This window comes from Labrus bergylta, chromosome 24, assembly GCF_963930695.1.
Source record: "Labrus bergylta chromosome 24, fLabBer1.1, whole genome shotgun sequence".
Lineage (NCBI taxonomy): Eukaryota > Metazoa > Chordata > Actinopteri > Labriformes > Labridae > Labrus > Labrus bergylta.
Window position 1 is genome coordinate 1,674,488 of NC_089218.1, and position 12,333 is coordinate 1,686,820.

The window sequence follows — 12,333 nt, forward strand, 5'->3', positions numbered from 1 at the left end:
CCATGCTGGAAATTTTTGAATGGGTGTGTATGTGACTTCCTGTGCTTCTGCAGCCAGCCTCTAGTGGACAGTCAAGGAACTGCAGGATGTTACACTTTAGCATCGGCTTCATTTTTCAACACTGAAAGGTTGCCGCTTGGTATCTTCCTCTTTTTTGTCTCTTCTCTGTAGTGATGTTTGCTTTCTTGTTTATCTGTTTATCTTCTTGTTGATTTTCTTACAGCAGCAGTGACACATTCAACTTTTTCTTCTGAATCTGACACATTTAAACCATTTTAAACTCCAAACATGAGACTCTGTGAAGGAAGACCTGCGTTTAAGGTTCACATATGAGCATGCAGAGTTATATTAAGAGTAAATTAGTGTTTTCTAAACCAGCTGCATGCAGAAAGTGAAAGTGAACACACCGAGTGCAGACAGACAGAGGGAGGATTTGTGATGTTGCACAACTCAGATCTCACCTCCCTTCAGTTGAATGACCAGAGGAACAAACAGACGACAGACGCAGCGGGCCTCTGCTCCTCTCTTTGACCTGCAGATAAAAACAGAAGGGGGATCTGACTTCCTGCTGCAGCGTCAGACACTTTCTCATCCTGTCACTATTTAAGGATCCACAGTGAAGATGTGAGCGTCTCCTGGCGCCCTCTGCACACACCTTCAGCTCAGTCCTGCAGGAACATTCCTGGAGCTGCAGACGATTTCTAGACAACAACAATGTCAGGTAGGAGACTTCATTCAGTATTTAGGATCTTCTAGATTTGATAATGCATCACTAAGAGGCTGTAGGTTGACCTTTTCTCTGCAGGTTTGATAAATAAATAAAAAGTGTAAACAGAGTTAAGCGCAGAGTCTGAGGAGCAGGATTTTTGTCTCTCTGTCCGAGCTGTTGAATTATACAGAGCTCGCTGTAGTGACCCAGTTTGACTTTAACTCAGGAGAGACAGCACCTCCAAAACAAAACGCTCCACACACCCGTCTCTACTGCGCGTGAGGACACTTCTTTAATCAGGGAAACAATCCTCCATGAGGGGTCGAGTCATGCAGCTGCAGAACAGGTTTAAAGTCAAGGTTTAAGAGAGAGAGAGAGAGAGTGGGGAATGACGTAGGACAGGAGCCACAGGTTGGACCCAAACCCGGGCTGCCCGCCTGGAGGACTACAGCTAGTTAATCACGATTAATCCCATTTTTAATCGCATGTTTGAAATGTCATTATTTAGGCATTTCTTCTGAATGTTTGTCCTGTCTTAGGCTGAGAGTACTTTACTTGCTGTGGGCTTTTATTTTGAAATAAAGTAAGGAGCTTCTGGTAGTTGGTGCAAAACTCAGCTGCCAGGATTTGAACCAGAACCAGAACCAGGGAGTATGATGACATCACTCCTGTTGTAGCATCTGTACACCGCAGCTCCCTGTGTGTTTTAGAATGGATTTGATGCGATGCATTTTGATTGGACTATATTTGATCCAATGAGATACTTGAAAAAGCTTCAAAACAAAGAATAATCTAGCTATAGTTTTTTAACTTATAGGTGAATCTGATTGTAATGAGACACTGGATTCAGTTTGATCCTGTCCTGTTCTGGTCCACAAGGAGGCGAGGCCTTTATCACCCTAGCCACCACAGAGTCGTACTGTAAGGGGGCGGCGGTGGTGGCCCGGAGTCTGCGGCGTCATGGGACGACTCGCAGCATCATCCTCATGGTGACTCCAAACGTCTCGGAGCAGTCCAGGTGAGTCGGACGTCCATCTTTATTTTTATGCGATGGAGTCTCTGCACCTTTGACCCTTCTCATCCGTCTCCAGGCTTGCCCTCCGGGACGTCTTTAACGAGGTGGTTCTGGTGGACCTGCTGGACAGTCAGGACCAGGGTCACCTGGCTCTGCTGGGGCGGCCCGACCTGGGCATCACCTTCACCAAGATCCACTGCTGGACTCTGACCCAGTTTAGCAAATGTGTCTTCCTGGATGCCGACACACTCGTGAGTCCAACAGCAACTTCCTGTGTGACCACACTATGGCGTCCAGAGTCCGCAGCTTTACCTTAAAGACTGCCCGCCCTCTGAAGAACGACCTCACACAAACAAACTCAGCGTTTCAAAACATGACATAACTCCAACATGGATCTGTACATTGGTATCTATAGATATCTGTCAGTCAACATTGACTCTTTAAACCTTCAGCCTTCACGCTCTGAACTGTTGGCCAATGTCTCCGTTCAGGTCAGAAAAGTCAAACGTCCTCCTATAGAAATCAATGCTTAACGTGAGCTCCTGAGGCCATGTTCTGAACATGTTGTTACCGTGAGGCTCGTCTCCATTTGTTCAGTGTAAACACGCTCTCATGTGAGCAGGGCCATGCGTGTTTGAAGAGGGACGAGGTTCCCTCTGGGAGCTTGGATAGAGGTCGATGCACGTTTTCTTCACATGTTTAGAGTAAAGATTTTAATTAGTCTAATTGGTTAGTGAAGATGATGAGTAGTTCAAGTGATGTCATTACCTGTTTGACTCCACTTCCTGTCAGGTTCTGAGTAACGTGGACGACCTCTTCGAGAGAGAGGAGCTGTCGGCGGCTCCCGATCCCGGCTGGCCCGACTGCTTCAACTCGGGCGTCTTTGTGTTCAGACCGTCTCTGCAAACGCACGCCGCCCTGCTGGAGCACGCCATGCAGCACGGCAGCTTCGACGGTAAAAACACACACGAGTCCAGTTTCTACAACAACTCACTTAGCAGACTCTTTCATCCAAAGCGACATACATCAGAGAGTAAGAACAACACAAGCAAGGATCTAGAAAAAAGGGAACAATGTGAGTAAGAGCAAACGATCAGCTTTGAGTCTGATTGGACACACAGGTGCTGACAGGAAGTGACCAGAGGCAAAGCACAACATTGAGGGCAGTTCTTGAGAGCTCTAATCAGTATAGAAACCATCTTATAAGTCGTCGTTATCAAACAAAAACCATCGTCATTACCATCATCATCATCAATAATATGGAGACCATCATCATTAAGTTAGTAGGTATTCATGAAAGAGCTGGGTCTTTAGCTTTTTCTTAAAGGTGCAGAGGGACACTGCAGATCGAATGACCACCACTAGGGGGGGCGACAGAGAAGAAGAGTCTAGTCAGCGTCTTGTGAAGGTTGGATCAGACGGGTTAGGGAGTTAGAGCGTAGTATTTCCTTATTGCTATTCATTCAGAACAGCTTTTTCTTGAACAGATATAACCGGTAACTTAGTCAGAGGGTAAAACCTACACATTGTCTAAAATTGCTTACTTGAACAATTATACATTTTTTATTTTTTCCTAACAAATTGAGAAAAAACTGTCCGTATATGTCTTAATGACAGTAAAAGTAAAAATGCTTATGTTTAAGTTTGTCTTACCTTTAGTGCAAAATAGATCATTCACTGTCAGAATCTGATTTGATTCCTTTTCTGATGATAGTTTCTGTCATCAGAGAAAGAAACAAACACGAGACGTATTTAAACCTGATGTTTCCTCTTCTTTGCGCTCCTCTCAGGAGGAGACCAGGGCCTGTTGAACTCTTTCTTCAGCAGCTGGAGGAACGAGGACATCAGTAAACATCTGCCGTTCATCTACAACCTCAGCGCCAGCTCCGTCTACAGCTACCGGCCCGCTTTCCAACAGTGAGTGTGTGAGTGTGTGTGTGTGTGTGTGTGTGTGTGTGTGTGTGTGTGTGTGTGTGTGTGTGTGTGTGTGTTAAAACCCTTAACACACAGTTTGTATTTATGACTTATATTTAATCACGTTTGTTGTATTTGTAGAGAGCAATGTAACAGCTGTTTGTGGTTAAAAGAAAATCCTCTTCCTACTAGAATTCTACAATTCATGTATCAGACACTTTTATCCAAAGTGAAGAGAATCAGAGATTTAGAGCAACACGAGCGAGGAGAGAGAGAGAGGAGGAGACAACGACAGGAAGCAAAAACAAACAGCTTTAAATCTGATCGGACACACAGGTGTTGACAGGAAGTGACCACAGGTGTTGACAGGAAGTGACCAGAGGCAGAGCACAACATGGACAGCTGTTCTTGAGATTTCTAATCCACATCAAAACCATCCTAAACATCATCGTCATCGTTTTCCTCGACCCTCTACACTGTTCATGTTTTGGCACAAGCTTTCTCATGTTCTGATGTTGTTTTTGTTGTTTTTGTTGTTTTTTGCAGGTTTGGCCACAACGCCAAAGTCGTCCATTTCATCGGAGCGGTGAAACCCTGGAGCACCAGCAGCCAGAGGGAGGGCGGCAGCTCGGACTCCAAAGGACAGTTTTTGTCTCTGTGGTGGCAGGAGTACAACGGCTACACAAAGTCAACTCTACCTGAGAAACAAGAGGAAAAGAAACCCCAACAGGTACAAACATATCTGTGACATCATGAAAACTGTGGAGTAGTCCTCCTCCAAACACTCGAGCACATTTCACTGATCACTTCTTCCTCTTTGATAATCGCTTTCATGAGCTGCTGCACACTTTGGCTGGAGCGAGAACACACACACACACACACACACACACACACACACACACACACACACACACACACACACACACACACACACATACAGAGAGCGGCAGCCAAACGTGACACATGGCTACTCAGCCTGCTCCTGGGGCTCGTCCCAGCACCACTCCAACATCCTCTTCTGATTCTTCTTTTTCTCTTTTCAGATCCAAAAACCGAAGGCCAAAGCCAAAGTGGTCGTTAGAGGAACCTTGAAAAGCTCCAAGACGCTGCTGCCACACTTTCCAGCACCAGCTCAGAGACTTCAGAAACCTGAACCAGAGAGAGTAAGCTGTCATATTTATGTGTGGATAGCTCTTATTGCACCTCCATTCAGGACTTTACCAAACGTCATGTAGACTCTGAATCTATGAAGTCACCAAAATTGATTTACCTCAAGCCGCCAGCCTTCGTTTACAGCAGTGGTGTCCAAACTTTTTTTCTTGCGGGCTAAAATTGTCATGTTAGAATCGCTCGTGGACCACAGGTTTTGTTTTTTAGAATATAGTTTTAAAAATAGTAAAGCTTTGTAGATCAGAATCAAAAAGGCTCGCTAAAGAAACCCTTTAATAAAAGGAAATCAAATATTTTGATTTCTTCGTTCTACTTTATTTGTTTTCTTCTCAGAATCAATCCTGTAACGTGGTTCATGTTTTTGGAAAAGCTTTCTGCATTTAGCTCAGGTCATTAAATGGTTAAACAACAATCCGCTTGTTTACAAAAAAATGTGGAAAATAGTAAAAAAAAAAACAACAACAACATACATGTTACTGAACATTTTCTATTTTAGGAATATTGTTCAGCCCTTGTTAACATGAAAAAGAAAAATAAGATAATGTGCCAATCTTAATCAAGGCCTCGGGCCAAATCCTTCTGAAGTCACGGGCCGCAAAAAACCCCCCTCAAGGGCCGCAAATGGCCCTCGGGCCGCACTTTGGACACCCCTGGTTTACAGCATCGTGGTAAATCTCTATGAGGAAGGAGGACGCAGGATGAGACTTTTTGAAGAAAAGACGACACACAGCCACACACAGGAGAGGATCAGACCTAATCTATGTCCACAGGGGTCAAACCCACACAAAAGAAAACCTCCTCACAGCTGCTTCACATAATTGTACAAACAAGCATTCAATGGCTAATGCTAACAGTTAATACAACTTCAAAATAAAGTTTGATATCCTGTATTCTGAGAAGAGTGACATCAAACACCTCCTTTACACACACAGAGTTCAATCAGAGTCACACACATGATTTGAATCCAATGAGAAGTTGTTCGAAATATTAGCTAATGGATACATGAATTATCTGTAATGAATGACCTCCTGAGCGTATGCTGTTTGTGTTTATAATACATCACGGCGATGATTACGGCGTGTTATTGTTCGCCCGGCTCTTGTTAGTTCCGGCAGAAGAGACGTTTCATTTATGAGCGTTTCTGCCTCACTGCGTCTGAACCCTGCAGAAAGAAACGACACAACAGAGCTTATTAACACCAGAAGGCCTCCGAGCTCCTCTCTGCGCTCCTCTCTCATTTGTCTGATTCATTTCGTCGCGACGCGTTGTGTTTGTACCCGCTTGTAAGATTAGTGTGAACAGGCGCACGCCCTGCAGAGCGGCAGCAGACACTGACATACATCAGCCGTGTTATCTCGCTCTCTGCAGTGACAAAGACCCAGAAATACATCCAAACCTCGACGGCTTCCTCTCCGACATTATTGTTCCATGGGGTGCATTAGTGACATATTCACGTCTTCTGCAGGACTCTCGCACAGACGATGACAAACCGCTGGAGGAGGAGTCCAGAACACCTGAGCCGACCGAGCTGGAGGAGTCACCTGTTGAAGAGGAGGAGCTGGAGGGCAGCGATGAGGACTCGGACATCGAAACATTCACTGTACGTAAAGCTCTTTCTCACACATGTGGAGTCAAGATTTAAAGATGGGTGCACAAGTTGCAGACATTGCAAAAAAATGAAGATGGCAACGCTCAAATTGTTAATTCACAACGCCACAGTGGCTACGTCCATTTCTCATATTTCAAGGTCCAATTAGTGACCTGTGTAGTGAGTGAAATGATAAAGTGACTTCACTATATGATCAGACATTCTGTTTTGACTTTAGACTGCAGTAACCATTTCAAACACTAGGTGTCAGAGTTATATATTGCTCCTTTAAGGATGTATTTTTTTACTTTTGAATGCAGCATTAGTGAATTATTACTCCCAGAATAGTAACAGGATGATTTGGGATGCCAAACATGATAAAGGAAGTGACTGTTTACTGTAACTCCGTACAAACGAGAGGCGACAGAAGATATGAAGATAATAAGTTCAAAGTGTTGCTGATTAAAGAATAATGACAGAGGAACATTTCTTTACTTTAATGTGCTCACCTGAGACGAGCTCAAAGCCGAGCAGACATGTTTGATGTTGGTGCTGATGAATTCTCTTTGAACGCCGGTTTTGTTTTTTTCCTCTCCATCGCTGCAGACGGATGAAATCACAGAGGAGGAACAGCTGGAGCATCGTAAGCAGTGGGAGATCGGGCAGGCCGACTATCTGGGCAGGGACGCCTTCCAGAACATTCAGAGGATGCTGGACCGCTTCCTGGACTAACACATCGCACACGGGAGAAAATCTGGAACAGAAACTGTCCTTCAGTGTGTCAGCCTGAGCCCAGTGGTTATAGACTGATGATCTAGGCTGTGATTCCAGAGTACAGACGGACAGAAATGCTGATTTTAACTTCCTATGTGTAGATATCTAAACAAACTTCTACACCTAAGGTCTTAAATTCAATTCCATATTTTGTTGAAAAACTGAAGTAGAAACCTCTGAGGAGAACTGTGACAAAGGAAGTGTAAAGTCCGTCTGCATGGAGATGTTTGTAATTCTGTTCCAGACTCATTATGACCCGTCTGGGTGTCATTAAAGGGTTAACATCACAACACGTGTTAGTTGTTGTATTCATTGTTGGGTTTCCTCTTTTCTGAGTCAGCAGCAGATAAAAAAAGATGCTTTCAGTCAATCGATCATCTCTGTTGACATAAATCCCCTTCACTCTTTAGTGCAGACAGATTGAGGATCATGTGGTAAAGTTTTGCAGCAGGGGGCGCTGTGGCTCTTCTGTCTCTCCATCAGTGAGTGAAGCAGAAACAGATTCATGGACGTGTGACTGCAGTCAACAGTTTCCTGTGTGATCCTGATCCAGCGGGCGGCAGCGACGGAGAGATGAAGATGGAGCCGAACACAACGCTCGGTGAAAAGACCGCTGATGAGGGGCGCTTTGAAAGGCGACCTGGCAGCCTCCTGCTCCACTCTGATTCGTTAAGATGAAAGGGTGAGAAGCAGATCTGGGATTAGTTCCCAGTTCCCCTCGAACGCCTCGTTTATTAAGATCTGAAAAGACAAAGAGAAATCAGATGTCAGACCCCTGCAGGCGAAGACAGGCTGGAAACAACAGAGTCCAGTTAATCCAGCAAACAGTGTTTACTTTAGGCTGGAACAGGGTGACCATATTTTCAATCCTCCTTTCGTTTGACTGTAAACCCCCAGGTATCGACCTGCGCTGGTCGGTAAAGGTTTCCTCCTGAGCAGCTCGTCGGTCGTCAGCTTCGTTTGCATCACTGAAGAAGATCGAACTGTTCTAATTCCTGTTTGAACAAAGGTGGTTTTACATCACACAAAGGTAGCTGAAGAGTGAAATGAGCTCTAGAGACCCAAACTGTTTTTGTACCAGGCTGTAAAGATGTTTATTACAGCTGTAAAATTGGACATTTTAACATGGGGCTTTAGGGGGACTGACTCACTGCAGGAGACAGACTCTAGTGGACACTGGAGGAACTGCAGTTTTTGCTGATATCCGTGTTTACCTGGCGTTTTTATCTTTTTCGTTTTTTTCCAAAACAACTGAAACACAAAGAAACGTTAGGAATAAACAATCATTCTTGTGTTTGTTTCAAAGAAGCCCTCAGATACACAACTCGCTGACATTCTTCACAAGTTTTTACGTAACCGGCGCTGACTCGACACTGACCCCCTCAAAGAATTTCACCGCCCTGACCCAGCCTGTTTGTTCAGAGAAAAGTGAGACTTACACCCAACTGTGCTTTCAAGAAAATAAACCTCTGAGGGGCACTGATGAAACCAAAACCTCACCTGAGAACCGCTCCATTTCTCCTCCTTTCACTCGTTTATTTAATCTCCAATTTCAGTGCGTTTAAAGTGGGAAATAGTCTCGATAATGTCCTCATCTTGAAGCACTCCCATGGATTGGAGAAAGGAGGAAGAGGAAGGAAGGTGTGGTCTTCACGTCCATGCCCGTCCGTCTGCCCCAGCTGTTATATAAGACGAGAAGGAAATGTGATAACTGCAGGGGCATCCTGATCACCTCCACATGTCTTTGGCTTTAAAACCGCCTCCTCTTCATCTTGTGCGGTAGCTGCCACATGCATGTTTTGATTCATGCTCAGAGGCGTTCAGCTATTTTGATCAGCGCTCTAACCGGCAGCTTCGGATCCTAATGACCCACAATTTGTGCGATCGGGATAATTGGGGATTTCTGAGTAATGGTAGTCAGCTGTGGAGGGGGTTCAGGCTTCGCTTTTTAAGGATCCTGATGTGGCCGAGCAGCTGGGTGGAGTTCGTCCACTGAGAAACTGGGCCACAATGGGACCAGATTCCCACAATTAGACAGATGCATCTTCAGGAACGTTCCCGGTCGATTTGTTACCTCCAGACTCGCCGGGATACAGTTTTCAGAGCGCTCGTAAAGGAGGATTTCACAGTCAGTGTTTCTGATACTAAGAGCCAGAACATCAATTTAGAGAATCCTATCAAACCCAGGCGGAATAAATTAAAGTGAATTCAGCAGCATGTTGGCCTGCAAATGTTCATGTCTGCCAGAAGACACTAATTCCCCGAGGTGGAGACGATCCAGAGGTTCAAAGTTTACTGCACAGCTGCTGCAAAAGAGAGAGAAGCTTTGTGGAAAGTCTTCTATCTGCTCGACATTTAACAGGAATCCAGGCCTTAAACATTAACATGCAAGGAAACATTCGAGCAGAAGAGAGTAAACAACTTTCAAAGATTCATGGTAATAAATCTTTCCATCATAATGTCGTCATGTCTCATATGAATTAGACCTTTACATAAATTTTATAGGATAAATATTCCTAAACAGTTTTGGTTTGACACTCAGCAGTTTGATAAAGAAGTTAATTGATGAAACTCTCTGCAGTCTGTGAGAGTCTGAAAACAAAATACCATCATGGCCGACAAATCTTTTATATCATCTCTTTTCAATTCAGCAGCTTAACGCTCTGAGACACATGATTACATGATTCACTGTGAACGCAGGCATGAATAAAGACAGCTGTCAAAAACAAGCCGATATATCACTGGTGATGAACACAGAACACGCAGCGAGCTCAGAGCGTTCAGTCTAACATCATAGACGCCACAGAAGAAGAACGCTCACTGCTGCTGTCAGAACCGAGGATATCTACACATCTGACGGAGCTTCTGCTGGATTTTCTTCAAACTCCAATTCATCTGACGCTCATGCGTGAAGGTCCCCAGGGTTCAGATGTATTGAATGTGTACATTGTAGTACGTCATACGATAATTCCTCTGTGAAGCTTTTTTTACTTTGAGAATGTGAATCAGCCTCCTAAGAGGGACAACACAAACTGGAACCAACTAGACCAGGATCTTACAGGGTTTAAGAGGCTACATTAAGAGGGTGGCTGGGAGGAGGCCTCTGAGAGGAAAGCTACCAAATACCACGACTTGGTCTATCAGAGCAGGGAGAAAGGGGGGCAGACCTGAATATTCCCAGTGGAAGTTGGCTGTTAGAAGGGAGGGGAAGACAGCGGCTCGCATGGTCTGGGGAGGCAGCACAGAGAGCCTTTTGCAGGCTTTGCTTCAGGTTGGAGGAGACAAGCTGAAAACCAGGAGAAGATGGGCAATGACCTACCATCACTGCAGACCTGCCAACTGCAGGATGCTGTGGATCAGGGTTGAAACATCGGATGAAAGTTGGTCATCAACTGAGGACATCTTCTCCTGGTCGAACGCTAATGTCACAACATGTGACAGAAGGTGCAGCATAAGAAGAGGAGGACATGCACGGCTGTCGGAAAAGGGCAAAATGTCCTGCAACATCTCAGAAGATTTCCATTTGGAGGCAAGCTGCCAACTCAGACAGAATCCTGCTGCAGACAAAATTAAATACCTCAAGTGCAAAGACGCTGTTACCCACAAAATGATGGTGTGTGAAAACAGAAAAACACAGAACAAAGGCAACAGAAAATGCTGCAAAGCATCAGCTCAACATTCTTCAGGCCTGCATCACTAATGTGTTTGCAGTGTGCTTCCTGTTAAAGCATGGCTCCGGCTTGTCAAATGCAATCATTTGGTTTGTTGTATCCATTAAAACTTTTGTTTTATGTTTTTATTTTGCTCACTTTTTTTATTTGCACTGTTTCCTAGAAGGAAATTCTTTAGTGCCGTTGCAGCTTGAGGCCCCCGAAGCATTTCGTCTGTAAAGTGTTACACAAAAAGAAGAGGATTCGTCTTGATTAGCATTTGTTTTTCAGTTTCCTCTGAACTTAATCTGAGGCCCCAGAAATCAGATAAGCACAGGAAAGAGCATGACTTTTTATCTAATGCTGATGACTGTCTTTTTCAGTAATGAGAGCAAACAGCTGGGCACAAGATGTGAGCTTTTTTCCAAGCAGGTTCTGGGTCACAAGCAGACACAGAGAGGTCAGAGCAGAGAGGCTGTAAGGAGGGAAAACGTGAATCACTGCAGCCTAATCAGCTCTCACAGTGGAAAATGTTGATTTCATGTGCAGGAGGAAAGCTTAAGAGCATCAAAAAGAGGGAGTAGAGTGCTTTAAAAAAAAAGGAGGAGGAGTCACAGAGCCTGAGAGTCCTCAAAGTGTGACTCTTTCAGGCTGAATCAGCTGAACTAATGTGGGATTTCCTCACCGCTCCAGATGTTTCTTCTTCTCTGGAAGACGAGACGGCCGCTGTTTCCCCACAGCGATGATTGCAAGTTTGCAGAGTGACGGTGACCTACTTCCTTCTCCCAAAACAAAGTTCAGCTTTTTTTCCTCAAATTTTTTATCAATGCTCTGCTCTCTGAAGCCGGAGCAAAAACCCTTATAACTTTTACAGTCATTCAGTTACCAAAAGGTCACAAACTTCTGTATGTTTCCAAAGGTTTCCTAATTTTAAAAACACTTTTCTCATCTTTATTTATTCTTTGGGATTAACTCATCTTCAGGGATGAGTCCGATTCACGACAGAGTTGTTTTAGAGAAGCAACATGACAAACTTCAAAGTTTGATGTCCTGCCATATAACAGGACCAGAAGGTAGAAGGACCACTTCTCATTGAATATTTCTATACAACGGCAACTACTGGTAAGACTCAGTAAGAGACCATACGAATGACCGTATTCTTATGGTACAACACCGACATCAATCAGTCCCCGACATGCATCAAACCTGACATGCATCAAACCCGACATGCATCAATTTCCCACATTAATTCAAACTCAGACATGCATCAAACCCGACATGCATCAATTTCCGACATTAATTAAAACTCAGACATGCATCAAACCCGACATGCATCAATGCCAACCTTTATCAATCCCCAACAGCTATTAAAATTCCGACATGCAACAAACCCTGACATGCATCAAAACCCTGACATGCACAGTGGTGCCAGGGCCCGGTATGGTACGGTTAAAACCATTGAGTATTTCTATTCCCCCCCAGAACAAAATCGTTACAATGTTTGACTCTGAGC

General features: G+C 44.4%; 1 protein-coding gene across 1 annotated transcript; it reads left to right on the forward strand.

Moving 5' to 3' along the window:
- Positions 1-562: 562 nt before the first annotated feature.
- Positions 563-7,460, forward strand: gyg2 (glycogenin 2). Its single transcript, XM_020652331.2, has 9 exons — positions 563-721; positions 1,589-1,727; positions 1,801-1,975; positions 2,517-2,679; positions 3,515-3,641; positions 4,185-4,368; positions 4,682-4,801; positions 6,274-6,408; positions 7,003-7,460. Exons 1-9 carry the CDS (start codon positions 715-717, stop codon positions 7,126-7,128), a joined length of 1,176 nt encoding a protein of 391 aa, XP_020507987.1. The 5' UTR covers positions 563-714; the 3' UTR covers positions 7,129-7,460.
- The last annotated feature ends 4,873 nt before the right edge of the window (positions 7,461-12,333 follow it).

Excerpts from the sequence above, each read along its gene's own strand:
- gyg2 (XM_020652331.2), top strand. Across the intron at positions 2,680-3,514 it reads GCAGCACGGCAGCTTCGACG|GAGGAGACCAGGGCCTGTTG; the intron begins GTAAAAACACAC and ends CGCTCCTCTCAG. Across the intron at positions 4,802-6,273 it reads AGAAACCTGAACCAGAGAGA|GACTCTCGCACAGACGATGA; the intron begins GTAAGCTGTCAT and ends CGTCTTCTGCAG.